An 18,402-nucleotide genomic window follows, 5' to 3' on the forward strand; every position below is an offset into this window, starting at 1 on the left:
CTCATTATTAGAAAAGAAGGAGTTTCAAGTAATTAGATAAAAACAAGTTGACAAAAATCTACCGAAGGTCTATTTTATCTTTATATATCATGGTTAAGCTGCTAACGTGCATTAATAATTTTGCAGTAGCCCCAAGGGAAGAACATCCCATTAAGAGGCGAGGAATCCTGGGACTAGAAATAGAAGTCATTTCTAGCCTTCAATCTACCATAGCCTCTGCTATTTGGTTACTGAGGCTTATCCCAACTTCTGTTTGAGGGCTCTTAAGACACCCAAGAGCCCTGTGAACATTTAAACCCATCAGTTTCAATGGGAAAGTGCTGTCTATTGCAGAGTACTACCAGTAATGTTGGTCTGTTGAAGTGGGAAGTTTTTACTCTAAAACTGTACTTAAAATAAAGATGCTTCCCTCTTCTGTTCCTGCCCTCTTACCTCCAGCAGACTCCCATTTAATCAGAAACTAATGCTCTTTGACCCTTTTCCTGGGTTTATACTCTACAGGAGCCACAAAGTGAAAAACTTTTATTGAATGATATCCCTTTAAGCTTCCCAATCCAGGAGAGGTCCCAGAAAACTCTTCTGTAATACTTATTCCAGTACATGCCCCTAAAGTGAGACATGCCAGCTCAGGCAGATGAAGGGAGCACACCAAAATGCATAAGTGAAGCTTGAAGTGAAATGCCAAATTACTGTACCAGACAAACTCATGGCAAACGGAGCAAAAAGTGGGTTGTGGAAAAAAGGTGGCAGTGAACTCATGACACTTGACGTGATGGACTTTGGCCTGTTTGATGGCTCCTCGACGGTGATGCAAAGCAAAGAAGCCTTCAGTCTCAAATTCACTCAAGTCCTTTGTGTCTGTAGGAAGAGATCAGGAAACAAGGTGAAGTATTGCAATATGCCTGTCACAGCTGGTTGGGGAGGGCGATGAGATAGCAAGGGACAGAGTGGGACAAGGACTTCGGCAAGCATTGAGTATGCAGAACAATAAAATTGTAAGCAATTATTAAGGGTGGTAAAATAGTGAGCTTCTTTCCTTAATGCCATAATAAAGAGCTAACACAGAGTATATTATTACAGGATTGAAACAATGAAATGAGATTATTGGCTCAAGCCACTTCTCTTTAACTGGGCTGAGCTGAGCTACCCTCTTTCAGTTTTAAAACCAAAGATCAGAACTTTCAAGGTATTTGTCAACCTCTCTTCTTCACGATCAATGATGACTCAGCAAGAAGAGGCAGGAAGTGGCAAATGATTTTCCGCTTGTAATGCTAGAGAAGACTGTGGTTACTGACAGCAACTTGGGAAATGCATTGTTTCGATCTCAGGATGCTTTACACGTAGTCATTTTTAGACAGGGTACAGTAGACTGAAGGCAGGCTTTTGTATGAGGGCAAAGAACTCTGGGAAGCTGTTTATGTCTAGTTCCTAATGCCCACACTAATTAGGCATACCAGTTACAGGCCGCACTGGTCAATCTACAAAGGGAAAGAAAACTAATAGGTTACTGCAACCTTTTTAATATCTAGGTAATCCTGGATGTTATATAGTCATCCACATCAAACTATCAAATTCACATTTATTCATACTCCCTGGCCTCATAAAATCACGGAAAGTGGTTTGGGTAGTCACCATCCACAGTGACCTTATATCCAGATGACATGTTCCCAACAGGTTGAAGGATTCTAAGATGGTAGAATTTTGAGAATACCTGTGATGCCCTGGCTGATGGTGACATGGTCATGACTATTGACATGATGAAAACTTCAGCATGAAAGAGAATGACATATCCCTAATAGCACCTGGGCTAGAAACACATTGGCAGACAATGTTGGGGCCATGTAGATGGAGACCTATTCCCCAGGAATCCAACCAAGACCCAGGACACAGTTTAGGACTAAAGTCTTCTCTACAGTGGTTCACAGGTCTGTTTTATGGCAATCCCATTCTCCTAGATAAAGAACATTCCAGTAACTACCTAAAGAGTTCCACAGATGGGTCATCATCTGAGGTCAGGCTAACACTTTAAGGCTAGGTTACTCAGGTCTTTTTATTTGAAACTGGGCTGGAAATAAATAATGCTTGGTGAATGAGGGGGTCAAATTGAGGGTCACTGAGGCAACTGTGTTTTGTACAAGTTTAGGCATAAGTGTGGACATTTATTTACAACTTGGGACTGGTTAGTAGGTTCTTTTTAAATAAGAGTTGACTCATCTATTGTGGCTCACATGAAATAAAATAAAATAAAGTATAAAATACTTTTAAATTCAGGGAATGGAAATGAATTATTCTGGTAACCCTAACTGTGTGTATATATAGGCATATTTGTGTGTATATATGTGGAAACTCTGGTGGCTTAGTGGTTAAAAGCTACAGCTGCTAAATAAAAGGTTAGCAGTTCGAATCCACCAGGCACTCCTTGGAAACCCTATGTGGCAGTTCTACTCTGTCCTATAGGGTCACTGTGAGTTGGAATCAACTCGACGGCAGTGGGTGGGTGTGTATATATATATATATACACACACACATATACAAAGTAATCTGTATTAGACTATAATACTATAAATTAAAATAATATTTTAAATATTCTGTGTACCAGAAAGTGCTAGAAAAGAATTTATTCCCTTGTTCCTTCCTGTGATTTCCTACTCTAAGGGAGTAAATGTGTAAGAACACATAATCTCTTAAATTCTTTTGGTATTGACTGTTTAATTCTGAAGTAATTTGCTCTTCTGCTTATTTACTGGCTTGAATAAGCTCATTGGTTTTTATATGTTTGGCTATTACTTTTATGCTAACGGCTCCTAACCTACTTATTTAGTCTGATCCATCACTTGTCAATCAAACCACAAACGTTTCCTGAGCATCTATGAGCAAACAGTTATTCTGAATGTCTTAAAGAAATTTGAGACATCACCCCTAACCTTCGAGCAGCTAACAATCAAGTCAGCAAGACATGCCAAACTCACAAAAATAGTTAACTACAAGAGGCAGTATATGATGGCAGGAATGAGACTTGGAGCTATGTATGCCCATATTTTTTAGGAGATAGGAAAATTGCAAAACAGACCAAGTAGAGGGAACAGAAAAATGAAGAGGAAAACTTGGATAATATCTCATCAGGCAAGCCAAGAAAGGACAGTGCTTTCAGCATTGACTGACACAGAGACGTCAAGGGAACCGAAGACTAAGAAACTGGAACTTGTTTTGAGGATTCATAATGTTGGAGAAAGGAGTTTCAGTGGATTAATAGAAATACAAGCCATATTCTTGGGGTTTTAGAATTGAGAAACCAGTGAAGAAACAGAGACTAATAAATGTAAACTATTGCTGTTGTTAGCTGCTGTTGAGTCAGCCTGCAACTCATGGTGACCCAAAGCACAAGAGAACAAAACGCTGCCCGGTCCTGCACCATCCCCACGATCAGTTGCGTATCAGACTGTTGTAATCTATATGGTTTCCTCTGGCTGATTTTTGGAAACAATCAGCAGGCCTTTCTTCCTAGTCCATTTTAGTTTGGAAACTCTGCTGAAACTTGTTCAGCATCACAGCAACACACAAGCCTCCACTGACAGACAGGTGGTGGCTGTCATGGATTGAATCGTGTCCCCCTAAAATATATGTCAGCCTGGCTAAGCCACGATTCCCAGTTTTGTGTGATTGTCCACCATTTTGTCATCTGATGTGATTTTCCTGTGTGTTGTAAATCCTTTCACTATATGTTAAGGAGATGGATTAGTGGCAGTTATATTGATGAGATCTACAAGATAAGATAGTGTGTTAAGCCAATCTCTTTTGAGATATCAGAGAAGCGAGCAGAGAGGCAGGGGGACCCCATACCACAAAGAAAGCAGTGCCTGGAGCAGAGCGTGTCCTTTGGACCTGAGGTTCCTGTGCTGAGATGCTCCCAGACCAAGGGAAGACTGATGCATCACAAAGACCTTCCTCCAGAGACAATAGAGAGAGAAAGTCTTCCCCTGGACCCGGTGCCTGAATGCGGACTTCTAGCCTACTGGACTGTGAGAAAATAAACTTCTTTTCGTTAAGCCATCCACTTCTGGTATTCCTGTTATAGCAGCACTAGATGACCAAGACAGTGGCTGTGCTAGGTGCATTGGTCAGGAATCAAACTCAGGTCTCCTGAAAGGAAGGCGAGAATTCTACCACTGCCCTCTAAACTACTTAAAAAAAAAAAAAAAGATTCTGAGAAACAGAGGAAAGAAAAACACATAAGCTAAAAAGTTTAAAAAAAGATCTTTTTTAATACTGGAGATGATAATTTACATATGTCTTGGCAATGAGAGGAAACCAAAGAGAGAAGAAAAAGTTGAAGATGCTAGAGAGAATGCAGGATTGCTGGAACAGGGCTTCTGTGATGAGAGGCCAGAAACCAAGAGAGGGAGGGACTTCCTCTGAGGCAGAAGAGCAGGAAGAAAATGCACAAAGCAGCTGCCAGATTCTGAAGTGGCTAAAAGGACGGACAGAAGATGAAGGTCTCTACTAAGCATACTGGGGGCACAGTCAGTCATCCTTCAAGTGTGGGAGAAGAAGTCACCCTCAGGGACCGACTGGTATGAGAATATTTGGAATAGCCATCATATGGGTACCAAAAGGAAATGAAAGGGATTTTGAAGTGCCAGCATGTTTCCAACTGAACAGTTCCACAAACATTAGTTCAGTAAGTACCAGGGTCGGATTCTCCAATAAGCAAGGTAAACACAGTGCTTACATTGCTTACCAGATCATCTATAGTGAACAATTTCACATTTTTCACCACATCAAAGATTTCGCTTTTAGGTATGGTTGGCATCTGTCTCTCTCCCAACTCCACAGCACCTTCCTACAGAATCAAAGCCTCTTTATTTTTTTTATTTTTTTTAATTAATTTTTATTAAGCTTCAAGTGAACATTTACCATTCCAATCAGTCTGTCACATGTATCTTACTCCGTACTCCCACTTGCTCTCCCCCTATTGAGTCAGCCCTTTCAGTCTCTCCTTTCATGCCAATTTTGCCGTCTTCCCTCTCTCTCTATCTTCCCCTCCCCCCTCCAGTCAAGAGTTGCCAACACACTCTCCAGTGTCCACCTGATTTAATTAGCTCACTCTTCATCAGCATCTCTCTCCCCTCCGCTGACCAGTCCTTTTCATGTCTGATGAGTTGTCTTCGGGGATGGTTCCTGTCCTGTGCCATCAGAAGGTCTGGGGAGCATTGCCTCCGGGATTCCTCTAGTCGCAGTCATAACATTAAGTATGGTCTTTTTATGAGAATTTGGGGTCTGTATCCCATTGGTCTCCTGCTCCCTCAGGAGTTGTCTGTTGTGCTCCCTGACAGGGCAGACATCGATTGTGGCCGGGCACCAACCAGTTCTTCTGGTCTCAGGATAATGTAGGTCTCTGGTTCATGTGGCCCTTTCTGTCTCTTGGGTTCTTAGTTGTCGTGTGACCTTGGTGTTCTTCCTTTGCCTTTGCTCCAGGTGGATTGAGACCAATTGATGTATCTTAGATGGCCGCTTGTTGGCATTTAGGACCCCAGACGCCACATTTCAAAGTGGGATGCAGAATGTTTTCATAATAGAATTATTTTGCCCAATGACTTAGAAGTCCCCTCAAACCATGTTCCCCAGACCCCAGCCCCTGCTCCGCTGACCTTTGAAGCTTTCATTTTATCCCGGAAACCTTTTTGCTTTTAGTCCAGTCCAATTAGGCTGACCTTCCTTGTATTGAGTGTTGTCTTTCCCTTCACCCAAAGCAGTTCTTATCTACTGATTGACCAATAAAAAACCCTCTCCCTCCCTCCCCGCTTTGTAACCACAAAAGTATGTGTTCTTCTCTGTTTTTTCTATTTCTCAAGATCTTATAATAGTGGTCTTATACAATATTTGTCCTTTTGCCTCTGACTCATTTCGCTCAGCATAATGCCTTCCAGATTCCTCCGTGTTATGAAATGTTTCAGAGATTCGTCACTGTTCTTTATCGATGCATAGTATTCCATTGTGTGAATATACCACAATTTATTTACCCATTCATCCGTTGACGGACATCTTGGTTGCTTCCAGCTTTTTGCTATTGTAAACAGAGCTGCAATAAACATGGGTGTGCATACATCTGTTTGTGTGAAGGCTCTTGTATCTCTAGGGTATATTCCGAGGAGTAGGATTCCTGGGTTGTATGGTAGTTCTATTTCTAACTGTTTAAGATAATGCCAGATGGATTTCCAAAGTGGTTGTACCATTTTAGAATCCCACCAGCAGTGTATGAGAGTTCCAATCTCTCCGCAGCCTCTCCAACATTTACTATTTTGTGTTTTTTGGATTAATGCCAGACTAGTTGGTGTGAGATGGAATCTCATCGTAGTTTTAATTTGCTATTCTCTAATGGCTAATGATTGAGAGCATTTTCTCATGTATCTGTTGGCTGCCTGAATATCTTCTTTAGTGAAATGTGTGTTCATATCCTTTGCCCACTTCTTGATTGGGTTGTTTGTCTTTTTGTGGTTGAGTTTTGACAGAATCATGTAGATTTTAGAGATCAGGCACTGGTCTGAGATGTCATAGCTGAAAATTCTTTCCCAGTTTGTAGGTGGTCTTTTTACTCTTTTGGTGAAGTCTTTAGATGAACATAGGTGTTTGATTTTTAGGAGCTCCCAGTTATCTGGTTTCTCTTCATCATTTTTGGTAATGTTTTGTATTCTGTTTATGCCTTGTATTAGGGCTCCTAGGGTTGTCCCTATTTTTTCTTCCATGATCTTTATCGTTTTAGTCTTTATGTTTAGGTCTTTGATCCACTTGGAGTTAGTTTTTGTGCATGGTGTGAGGTATGGGTCCTGTTTCATTCTTTTGCAAATGGATATCCAGTTATGCCAGCACCTTTTGTTAAAAAGACTATCATTTCCCCAATTGACTGACACTGGGCCTTTGTCAAATATCAGCTGCTCATACGTGGATGGATTTATATCTGGGTTCTCAATTCTGTTCCATTGGTCTATGTGCCTGTTGTTGTACCAGTACCAGGCTGTTTTGACTACTGTAGCTGTATAATAGGTTCTGAAATCAGGTAGAGTGAGGCCTCCCACTTTCTTCTTCTTTTTCAGTAATGCTTTGCTTATCCAGGAGTTCTTTCCCTTCCATATGAAATTGGTGATTTGGATTGGAAGTGCGTTATATGTATAGATGGCTTTTGGTAGAATAGACATTTTTACTATGTTAAGTCTTCCTATCCATGAGCAGGGTATGTTTTTCCACTTAAGTATGCCCTTTTGAATTTCTTGTAGCAGAGTTTTATAGTTTTCTTTGTATAGGTCTTTTACATCCTTGGTAAGATTTATTCCTAAGTATTTTATCTCCTTGGGGGCTACTGTGAATGGTATTGATTTGGTTATTTCCTCTTCGGTGTTCTTTTTGTTGATGTAGAGGAATCCAAGTGATTTTTGTATGTTTATTTTATAACCTGAGACTCTGCCAAACTCTTCTATTAGTTTCAGTAGTTTTCTGGAGGATTCCTTAGGGTTTTCCATGTATACGATCATGTCATCTGCAAATAGTGATAGCTTTACTTCCTCCTTGCCAATCTGGATACCCTTTATTTCTTTGTCTAGCCTAATTGCCCTGGCTAGGACTTCAAGTACGATGTTGACTAAGAGCGGTGATAAAGGGCATCCTTGTCTGGTTCCCGTTCTCAAGGGAAATGCTTTCAGGCTCTCTCCATTTAGAGTGATATTGGCTGTTGGCTTTGCATAGATGCCCTTTATTATGTTGAGGAATTTTCCTTCAATTCCTATTTTGGTAAGAGTTTTTATCATAAATGGGTGTTGGACTTTGTTAAATGCCTTTTCTGCATCTATTGATAAGATCATGTGGTTTTTATCTTTTGTTTTACTTATGTGATGGATTACATTAATGGTTTTTCTGATGTTAAACCAGCCTTGCATACCTGGTATAAATCCCACTTGATCAGGGTGAATTATTTTTTTGATGTGTTGTTGGATTCTATTGGCTAGAATTTTGTTGAGGATTTTTGCATCTATGTTCATGAGGGATACAGGTCTAAAATTTTCTTTTTTTGTAATGTCTTTACCTGGTTTTGGTATCAGGGAGATGTTAGCTTCAAAGAATGAGTTGGGTAGTATTCCGTCTTTTTCTATGCTTTGAAATACCTTCAGTAGTAGTGGTGTTAAGTTTTCTCTGAAGGTTTGGTAGAACTCTGCAGTGAAGCCGTCTGGGCCAGGACTTTTTTTTGTTGGACGTTTTTTGATTACCGTTTCAATCTCTTTTTTTGTTATGGGTCTATTTAGTTGTTCTACTTCTGAATGTGGTAGTTTAGGTAGGTAGTATTTTTCCAAGAATTTATCCATTTTCTAGGTTTTTAAATTTGTTAGAGTACAATTTTTCGTAGTAATCTGAAATGATTCTTTTAATTTCCGTTGGCTCTGTTGTGATGTGGTCCTTCTCGTTTCTTATTCGGGTTATTTGTTTCCTTTCCTGTTTTTCTTTAGTCAGTCTAGCCAATGGTTTATCAATTTTGTTAATTTTTTCAAAGAACCAGCTTTTGGCTTTGTTAATTCTTTCAATTGTTTTTCTGTTCTCTAATTCATTTAGTTCAGCTCTAATTTTTATTATTTGTTTTCTTCTGGTGCCTGATGGATTCTTTTGTTGCTCACTTTCTATTTGTTCAAGTTGTAGGGACAGTTCTCTGATTTTGGCTCTTTCTTCTTTTTGTATGTGTGCATTTATCGATATAAATTGGCCTCTGAGCACTGCTTTTGCTGTGTCCCAGAGGTTTTGATAGGAAGTATTTTCATTCTCGTTGCTTTCTAAGAATTTCCTTATTCCCTCCTTGATGTCTTCTATAACCCAGTCTTTTTTGAGCAGGGTATTGTTCAGTTTCCAAGTATTTGATTTCTTTTCCCTAGTTTTTCTGTTATTGATTTCTAGTTTCATTGCCTTGTGGTCTGAGAAGATGCTTTGTAATATTTCGATGTTTTGGATTCTGCAAAGATTTGTTTTATGACCTAATATGTGGTCTATTCTAGAGAATGTTCCATGTGCACTAGGAAAAAAAGTATATTTTGCAGCAGTTGGGTGGAGAGTTCTGTATAAGTCAATGAGGTCAAGTTGGTTGATTGTTGTAAGTAGGTCTTCCGTGTCTCTATTGAGCTTCTTACTGGATGTCCTGTCCTTCTCCGAAAGTGGTGTGTTGAAGTCTCCTACTATAAATGTGGAGGTGTCTATCTCACTTTTCAATTCTGTTAAAATTTGATTTATGTATCTTGCAGCCCTGTCATTGGGTGCATAAATATTTAATATGGTTATGTCTTCCTGATCAATTGTCCCTTTTATCATTATATAGTGTCCTTCTTTATCCTTTGTGGTGGATTTAAGTCTAAAGTCTATTTTGTCAGAAATTAATATTGCTACTCCTCTTCTTTTTTGCTTATTGTTTGCTTGATATATTTTTTCCATCCTTTGAGTTTTAGTTTGTTTGTGTCTCTAAGTCTAAGGCGTGTCTCTTGTAGGCAGCATATAGATGGATCGTGTTTCTTTATCCAGTCCGTGACTCTCTGTCTCTTTATTGGTGCATTTAGTCCATTTACATTCAGCGTAATTATAGATAAATAAGTTTTTAGTGCTGTCATTTTGATGCCTTTTCATGTGTGTTGTTGGCCATTTCATTTTTCCACATACTTTTTTGTGCTGAGGCGTTTTTCTTAGTAGATTGTGAGATCCTCATTTTCATAATGTTTAACTTTATGTTAGTTGAGTCGTTACGTTTTTCTTGGCTTTTTTCTTGAGTTATGGAATTGATATTCCTTTTCGTGGTTACCTTATTATTTACCCCTATTTTTCTAAGTAAAAACCTAACTTGTATCCTTCTATATCGCCTTGTATCACTCTCCATATGGCAGTTCAATGCCTCCTATATTTAGTCCCTCTTTTTGATTATTGTGATCGTTTATCTATTGATTTCCATGATTCCCTGTTACGTGTATTATTTTGTTTATTTATTTATTTTTTAGAATTAATCTTATTTTGTTTGTTTTTGTGCTTTCCCTATTTGAGTTGCGTTGATATCAGGACGTTCTGTTTTGTGACCTTGTATTGTGCTGGTACCTGATATTATTGGTCATCAGGCCAAACAATCTCCTTTCGCATTTCTTGCAGTCTTGGTTTAGTTTTTGCAAATTCTCTAAACTTGTGTTTATCTGTACATATCTTAATTTCGCCTTCATATTTCAGAGAGAGTTTTGCTGGATATATGATCCTTGGTTGGCAGTTTTTCTCCTTCAGTGCTCTATATACGTCGTCCCATTCCCTTCTTGCCTGCATGGTTTCTGCTGAGTAGTCTGAACTTATTCTTATTGATTCTCCCTTGAAGGAAACCTTTCTTTTCTCCCTGGCTGCTTTTAAAATTTTCTGTTTGTCTTTGGTTTTGGCAAGTTTGATGATAATATGTCTTGGTGTTTTTCTTTTTGGATCAATCTTAAATGGGGTTCGATGAGCATCTTGGATAGATATCCTTTCGTCTTTCATGATGTCAGGGAAGTTTTGTGTCAGGAGTTCTTCAACTATTTTCTCTGTGTTTTCTGTCCCCCCTCCCTGTTCTGGGACTCCAATCACTCGCAAGTTATCCTTCTTGATAGAGTCTCACATGATTCTTAGGGTTTCTTCATTTTTTTAAATTCTTTTATCTGATTTTTTTTCAGCTATGTTGGTGTTGATTCCCTGGTCCTCCAGATGTCCCAGTCTACGTTCTAATTGCTCGAGTCTGCTCCTCTGACTTCCTATTGCGTTGTCTAATTCTGTAATTTTATTGCTAATCTTTTGGATTTCTACATGCTGTCTCTCTATAGATTCTTGCAACTTATTAATTTTTCCAGTATGTTCTTGAATAATCTTTTTGAGTTCTTCAACAGTGTTATCAGTGTGTTCCTTGGCTTTTTCTGCAGTTAGCCTAATTTCATTTGTGATGTCTGGAAGCATTCTGTAAATTAGTTTTTTATATTCTGTATCTGATAATTCCAGGATTGTATCTTCATTTGGGAAAGATTTTGATTCTTTTGTTTGGGGGGTTGGAGAAGCTGTCATGGTCTCTTTCTTTATGTGGTTTGATATGGACTGCTGTCTCCGAGCCATCACTGGGAAACTAGTTTTTCCAGGTAATCAGCTGGTACGGTGGCTCCTGGTTCTGAAAACGATCGCTGTCTGCCCGTATTTGTTCGTTCTCCGTCTCTAAGTCTGTGTTTGTTGTTCAGAGTTCGTAGATTGTTATGTATGTGATCGATTCACTTGTTTTTCCGAGTCTTTGTTGCAAGAGGGATCCGCGGTAGCGTCCACCTAGTCCGCCATCTTGGCCCCGCCTTCTCAAAGCCTCTTTAAATTTACAGTCCCTGACAGGGGCGGATGACCCAGGAAGCAAGGTAAGCATGGGCTTACTTGTGCTTACTTGCTAATCTGCAGTGAACAATTTCACATGAAATTGTTCACTACAGATGAGCTGGTGATCCACTCCTGCTGAGTACCTCTTCCATGCCTAGTGCACAGTCTGGCACTGGAGTTCCAGAGATGAGTAAGATTCTTTCCTGCAAGAAGTTTAGAGCTCAGAAGAAAAGACAATTCATGTGGCAAATGTCAGAACAGAAGTATCACAGGATGCTATGGAACCATTAAAAAGCCCAAACAAAACCCATTGCTGTTGAGTTGATTTCAACTCATAGAGACCCTATAGGACATAGTAGAACCGCCCTATAGGGTTTCCAAGAAGCAACTGGTGGATTCAAACTGCCGACATTTTGGTTAGCAGCTGTAGCTCTCAACTGTTATGCCACCAGCGCTTCACAGAGGTGAGGAAACTACACCAGCTAAGGGAGGTATAGGTAGACAGAGGTGAAGAAGAGAGAACCGGTGGACAAGGTAGTTACTGGCAGAGGTGAGTTCTGAACTGAGTTCTGAAGGATGAATAGCTCCTACCAATGTGTGGCACAAGGAGCCCTGGTGGCACAGTGGTTAAGAGCTCAGCTACTAACAGAAAGGTCTGCGGTTCAAGCACACCAGTCACTTTGAGGGAGGAAGATGTGGCAGTCTGCTTCCATTAAGATTACAGCCTTAGAAACCTTATGGGGCAGTTCTGCTCTGTCCTACAGAGTCGGAATTGACTGGATGGCACACGACAAAAACAAACAACAACAACGTGTGGAGTAACCTGGTGGTGCAATGGTTAAGCACTCAGCTGCTAACCAAAAGGCTGGTGGTTCGAACCCACCCAGTACCTCTGCAGGAGAAAGACCTGACGATCTGGTTCCATAAAGATTACAGTCTAGAAAACCCTATGAGGCAATTCTACTCTCTCACACGGGGTCCCCATCAGTTGGAATTGACTCAACAGCACCCAGTAACAACAGCATGTGGGAAAAGGTATAGTAGGGAAAAAGGAAAGGTGTGCTCATTAGATGGGAGAGAATGACCAAGGATACAGAGATGTGTGTATCAGGATGTGTGTGGAGGTCCTGAAGAGTTAGTTACTGCCAACTTGTGGAGTATGAAACAGAAAAGATAAATGGCAGAAAGTGATGTCAGAAGGTGAGTGGGTATCAGATCAGTTTAAATATTGTCCTGTGGATGATTTGCAAAGAGAGGCGCAGAGTCATGGTGCTGTTACTTTGGTGCTTTACATAGTTCATTCCAGCCGTATGTAGAAAAATGATTGGAATGAATATGGCAAGTGGTAGTAATGATGTAAGTGAGGATAAAATGAAAAAATATGGGATGTGCTCAGAGCAGGGGGCCTGAAGAATGGCTCCTCTGTGTGCAACACACCCAACAGGAATCCAGGTTCATTGGGACAAGGAGCACACAACTTGTGGCCTTCCTATGAACAAATGCCCTACACATGTCTCCCCTGCACCTCCAAGTGGCATGTAGGTTGGGCAAATGGGACAGGACTCAATATCGGAAGAAATGCTGCAATATTTAGCTGGAAAGGGTGCCACCTAGAACCTTTCCAGTCCATGCATACGTGGGCCATGGGGGATCTTAGCAATAAAGCCTTTGAACCTCTCTTTTCAAAAAAACTAAAAAATAACAATTAGACAACATAGGTAGAACCTGTTGATTGATCAATGTGGTAGGTGAAGGAAAAGGAGGTTATAAAGATTACTTCTGGGTTTTTTGGTGGAGAGAAATAAAATTAAATAGGATAAATAGCACGTGTAATTTCCGACATACTGAATTTCAAGTACTTACAGGAAATCTAAGGAGCCCTGGTGGTGCAATGGTTAAGCACTTGGGCTCTAACCAAAAGGTTGGTGGTTTGAATTCACCCAGGTGCTCTGTGGGAGAAAAGACCTGGTGATCTGCTCCTATAAAGATTACAACCTAGGAAACCCTGTAAGACAGTTCTACTTTGTCTTATATGGTCGTTATGAGTCAGAATTGACTCAAGGACACACAACAACCACCCTAGGAAATTTAATTTGATATGTCCAGTAAGGGGACAAATATATGAGTCTGAAACATAAGAATACTATCTAGTTTGTAATGGACTTGCCTGGATAAACTTTTCTAGCAAGGCTTAGGGAAGGAGAGAGGAGAACACAAGGTTTGGAGATCAGAACAACTATGGTGGGAGAGGGAGCTTGTGAGAGTAGAGTATTGGCAGGGGTTTTTCATGGGTCCAGGCTAGGTAGGGAGTCAATACCAGAAGGGAGCTAATAAATAGGGTTAAAGAGAAACTAACCAAAAAACCAAACCCACTGCCGTCGAGTCAAATCCGACTCATAGGGACCCTACAGGACAGAGTAGAACTGTCCCATAGAGTTTCCAAGGAGCGCCTGGCGGATTTGAACTGCCGACCTCTTGGGTAGCAGCCGTAGCACTTAACCACTACACCACCAGGGTTTCCAAGAGAAACTAGATTAGGTCAAATTCTAGTACTTCTTGTGTAAGAGGGAGGGCAGAATTGACAGGGGAGGAGAATGAACTCTAAGAGAGCAAGGTCTGACTCTGTTGCTCTGGAGTGGAGAATTCCAAGTGATAAGCTGTGGATAAAGTACAGGAATGTATGAAAATATGAGACTGAGGTATCAGATGGCTACTATGAAATGTGGAGTCAACAAGAGTGATGGCAGGGGAAAAGAGGAAGAAGAAAAAATGATTCCAGAACAGAAATCAAGGAGTAGGGATTCTAAAAGAGAAAGAATACAGTGACCGCAGTTTGGAGAGCAATGAGCCACTTACTTCCTTGTTGGGTAGTGAAGAGTTGAGGCCTCTATTAAAGAAGGATACAGGAGACATGGTATTATCTTAAATGTTAGTCAAGAATGAATTCCTTATCTGTTCCCCCAAATTTGTCTTCTCTTCCCATATCCCACATTTCTACCATTATTATCACCATTTTCCCAGTCTACCTGTTTTAAGAGATACTGTCAACATTTTTTGCCTTCACTCAACATCCATTTTTAAAGAACTACAGTGTACCTTGATGTGTGCTTATAACAGGCATGCCCTTTCATCCACATGACAATGAAATGTTGCTAGTTATTTTTTTTAGACTCTTTATTTCATTCCTATTACCACACCCGTAGTCCAGATTCTCATCACCTCTTCACTGCATAACGGGAGTTTTATAGGATTTCCTTTCTAAATCTGTTTTACATTTCACGATGGGCAATTTCCTTAAAACACTGCTTTCCTTGTGTTGTGCCCTGCTTAAGAACATGACAGTGACTCTTTTTCAGTGGCTTTCCCAAGCCTACACACTCCTTTTGCCTGGCTTCCATGCCTCCCCAGATATATCCCTGATTCTTCATCCTGATTTTAGCAGAAGCCCACCGATCTACCTAGCTTAGTCTCCTCATACTCCCCACCTATGTCAAATTTTTCTCAAATCTACACATTTTTTTCCTTCTAGAAGGCTATCTTTCTTCCTCTCTGAAAATCTCAACTCTACCTACCCTTCAATGCCCACATTATGGAATTTTCTGGAATAAGCACAACACACAGTAATCTCTTGGTTAATCAGTGTTTACATGGTTCAGGATTCAATTCATCTCTAGCTGTTAAATCTGAACTACCTCTCCTAATCCCTGAATGCAAGAACCCAAGTTCTGCTTTTCTGAATCCTTCAGAAAACTATTGCCTATATACAGTAATAGCATTTTTAAAATCAAATGACATCCTGTATCTTTCTTCTTGTCATGAATAAGGAATTTTCTACTTAGATTATTCTATACCACTGGTTGTTGAAAACTAGGGTTTTTGAGAAACAAAGAAATGTTTAGAGGTAGAGTTTCAATTTGGGTCTAGATATAAAGAATTTTAAATACTCCAAAGTTTTATTCTTAAAAAAATATCCTGGGCTTATGTAATCATTGTTTGTGAATTGTTTTTCAAAGCAAAGATCTTTAAAGCACTTACAAAAATACCTGCATTCTGATGGAGAGCTTTTTTCAATTTACATTGGGTGATGTTTTTGAACTAATGGGGAGAGTACACTTTCTCTCACTCCAGGTATCATCAGTTAGGCCAATACTTTTCACTTTTTATGTAAACCTGGTTACTTAGATGCCCTACAATCACTCTATCTCATGTAGGCAACTCAAAAATGGTACAATTAGGTATACTATGTGTCACGGGTTAAATTGTGTCCCCGCAAAATATGTGTCAACTTGGTTAGGCCATGCCTCCCAGTATTGTGTTGTTGTCCTTCATTTTGTGATTCTAATTTTATGTTAAGAGGATTAGGGTGGGGTTTTAACACCACCCTTACTCGGGTCACCTCCCTGATCCAGTGTAAACAGAATTTCCCTGGGTTGTGGCCTGCTCCATCTTTGATCTAAGAGATAACAGGAAAAGGAGGCAAGCAAGGAGTTGGGGACCTCACACCACCAAGAAAGTAGCACCAGGAGCAGAGCATGTCCTTTGGACACGGGGTCCCTGCACCTGAGAAGCTCCTCGACCCGGGGAAGACTGAGGACAAGGTATCTTCCTCCAGAGCCGACAAAGAGAGAAAGCCTTCCCCTGCCTGGAGCTGACACCCTGAATTTGGGCTTGTAACCTACTAGACGGTGAGAGTGTAAATTTCTCTTTGTTAAAGCCATCCGCTCGTGGTATTCCTGTTACAGCAGTGCTAGATGACTAAGACACTATGTCTCTAGAGCCTCCAAGAGAAAAAAGAAGGAAAAGTTCAAAGTGCTTTTTTCCCCTCCTTGGGCATTTTTTTTCCTCTTTAAAAAATCTTATGATGGAAAATTTCAAATAAATACAAAAGCAGAGAAAACACTGTCATCGATTTCTAAATGCCAATCATCCAACTTCAACAATTACCAATTCATGGCCACTCTTTTCCAATACACCCCCCTCCATACCCTGCTGATGGGTTATTTGAAGCAAATCCCCAGTATGATATTACTTTAGCTATAAATATTTCAGTATACAGCTATTCAAAGAGAAAACCTGAAACCCGTTGCTGTCGCATCAATTCTGACTCATAGCAACCCTACAGGACACAGTAGAACTGCCCCGTGGGGTTTCCATGGACCGGCTAGTGGATTCAAACTGCCAACCTCTTGGTTAGCAGCCAAGCTTTTAACCACTGCACTACCAGGGCTCTATGAAAAGATAAGGACTCCTTTTTAAAAACATAACCACGATACCATTATCACAGCAAAATTTTAATAATATTTCCTTGATATCATCAATGATGTGTTGAGTATACAATTGTTGAGTATACAATTGTTGAGTATATAATTTTCCCAGATTATCACTTTTTTTTTTTCCCAACGCATTTGTTTGATTCAGGACCCAAAGAAATTGTATGTTTTAAGAGAAAAAATCCAGAAAGGACAATAAATCCTTAAACTTGCTTCTTCTTGTCAATAAAACTACTTTGGGAAAAAACAAAATCAATTTACCTCAGTAAGTTCACACGTCCATTCTGAGGCTTAGGATTTTATGAGTAGTAACATTTATTCATTTAAACAGCACCTCAACACAAGAAACTGACAAGCTGCTACAGGCACTAAGTGTAGCCTGCTTGTAAATGTGACTTCTGTGACAGGGAACCAAGACTCTTTAGCAATGCATTTTTTTTTTTTATACCCTTCCTTGTTTCTAAAAGGATTTGAGGTGACTGGTGGCACCGGGGTTAAAGCAATCTACTGCTAACCGAAAGGTCGGTAGTTCAAAACCACCAGTGGCCCCACAGGAGAAAGATGTGGTGTCGGCGCCCATAAAGATTTACAGCCTTGGAAACCCTATGGGGTCGCTATGAATCAAAACCGACTCAACAGAAATGGGTCTGGTTTTGTAACTCTAACATTAGCCATTTTGCCACTAGTTTTATGAAAAATACTTACCTGTTTCTTATGTATCTTGTCATCTACTGAGAATCTGATAGGTTTTTCTATCACATCATTTCTACATATACAATGTATACATACACACCTACACATAAACAGGGCCCTCTCTATTTACGTTAAATTCCCAAACTAAAGACAGACTATAAAAGCACTGGGCATATGGATTCACACCCATTTAAAAAATAATGCTCTCCATGTTTTATATTTCTCTGTTTATATAGGCCAGATAGTATATTTTTCAATTCATGCCCCGAGTACCACCGGTAATTTTAAGAAAATTCCTTCTGCTTCTATTTTTTCATAATTCTCTTTTATGATGTTGCAAAAATCAAGTAAGTTACACACCAGAAGGGACATGCCCTCCTCACCCCCAACCAAGAAGAAGGAATGTCACTTGCCACTCATTTCCAGAAAGTATCTTGCGTTCATTAGCATTCGGCCTTGAGGTTTCAGTTCTAACTGGTTGAGAGAAGGAAAGAAATATAAGTCAGAATGTGAAAGGAACGCTGAGTTTAATGACATAATACCTGGCTTGTTTGGTGATGATACAAGATTTCCAATACAGAATCTAATCATTGCTCCCTATCTCTTCACTCATTTTCATCAGGAGTAGTACAGCCGCCTTGAACACAGTCCTTTCTTTTACCTGAATCACCTCGGCTGTTCTTTAATTTTACCTGAAGATCAAACTTGCATAAAGAGAAAAGAAAATTCTAAAACAGATTCTATTGGGTTTTCTTGCCCTGTTCTGCTACTTATCTGAAGAGTTGTAATAGGGTAGACCCAGATCTTAATCACAATAAAAAAATCAGAGACACCAGTACTAGCTCACTTGGGGGAAGTGCCTGGTGGTGCAGTGGTTAAGAGTTCGGCTGGTAACCAAAAGGTTGGCAGTTCGAATCCACCAGCAGCTCCTTGGAAACCCTATGGGGCAGTTCTACTCTGTTCTATGGGCCGGATTGATTTGACAGCAACAGGTTTGGTTTTGAGAGTGCCTAAGAAGTCTCTTCCCTTCCTTCCACCTGGTATGCCTGTCCAGGTTAATCAGGAT

General features: G+C 40.0%; 1 protein-coding gene and 1 non-coding gene across 7 annotated transcripts in view; one reads left to right on the forward strand and one right to left on the reverse strand.

The window, feature by feature from the left end:
* PRKCQ (protein kinase C theta) overlaps positions 1–18,402 on the reverse strand; it is a 178,717-nt gene that overhangs the window by 77,488 nt on the left and 82,827 nt on the right. For 5 of the 6 annotated variants that reach the window (XM_064284833.1, XM_064284835.1, XM_064284834.1 and 2 more), the window contains 2 exons: positions 17,750–17,810; positions 696–858 (listed from right to left, as the gene is read on the reverse strand). In XM_064284833.1, the coding sequence (XP_064140903.1) occupies positions 696–858; positions 17,750–17,810 (224 nt within the window). The remainder of the gene's footprint in view (positions 1–695; positions 859–17,749; positions 17,811–18,402) is intronic. The other variant, XM_064284836.1, reaches the window with a different exon arrangement.
* LOC111750888 (small nucleolar RNA SNORA11) lies at positions 12,757–12,885 on the forward strand. Its single transcript, XR_002785945.1, has one exon. It is a non-coding gene; the product is annotated as a small nucleolar RNA SNORA11 (small nucleolar RNA).

This window comes from Loxodonta africana, chromosome 4 (genome assembly GCF_030014295.1).
Source record: "Loxodonta africana isolate mLoxAfr1 chromosome 4, mLoxAfr1.hap2, whole genome shotgun sequence".
NCBI classification, from domain to species: domain Eukaryota; kingdom Metazoa; phylum Chordata; class Mammalia; order Proboscidea; family Elephantidae; genus Loxodonta; species Loxodonta africana.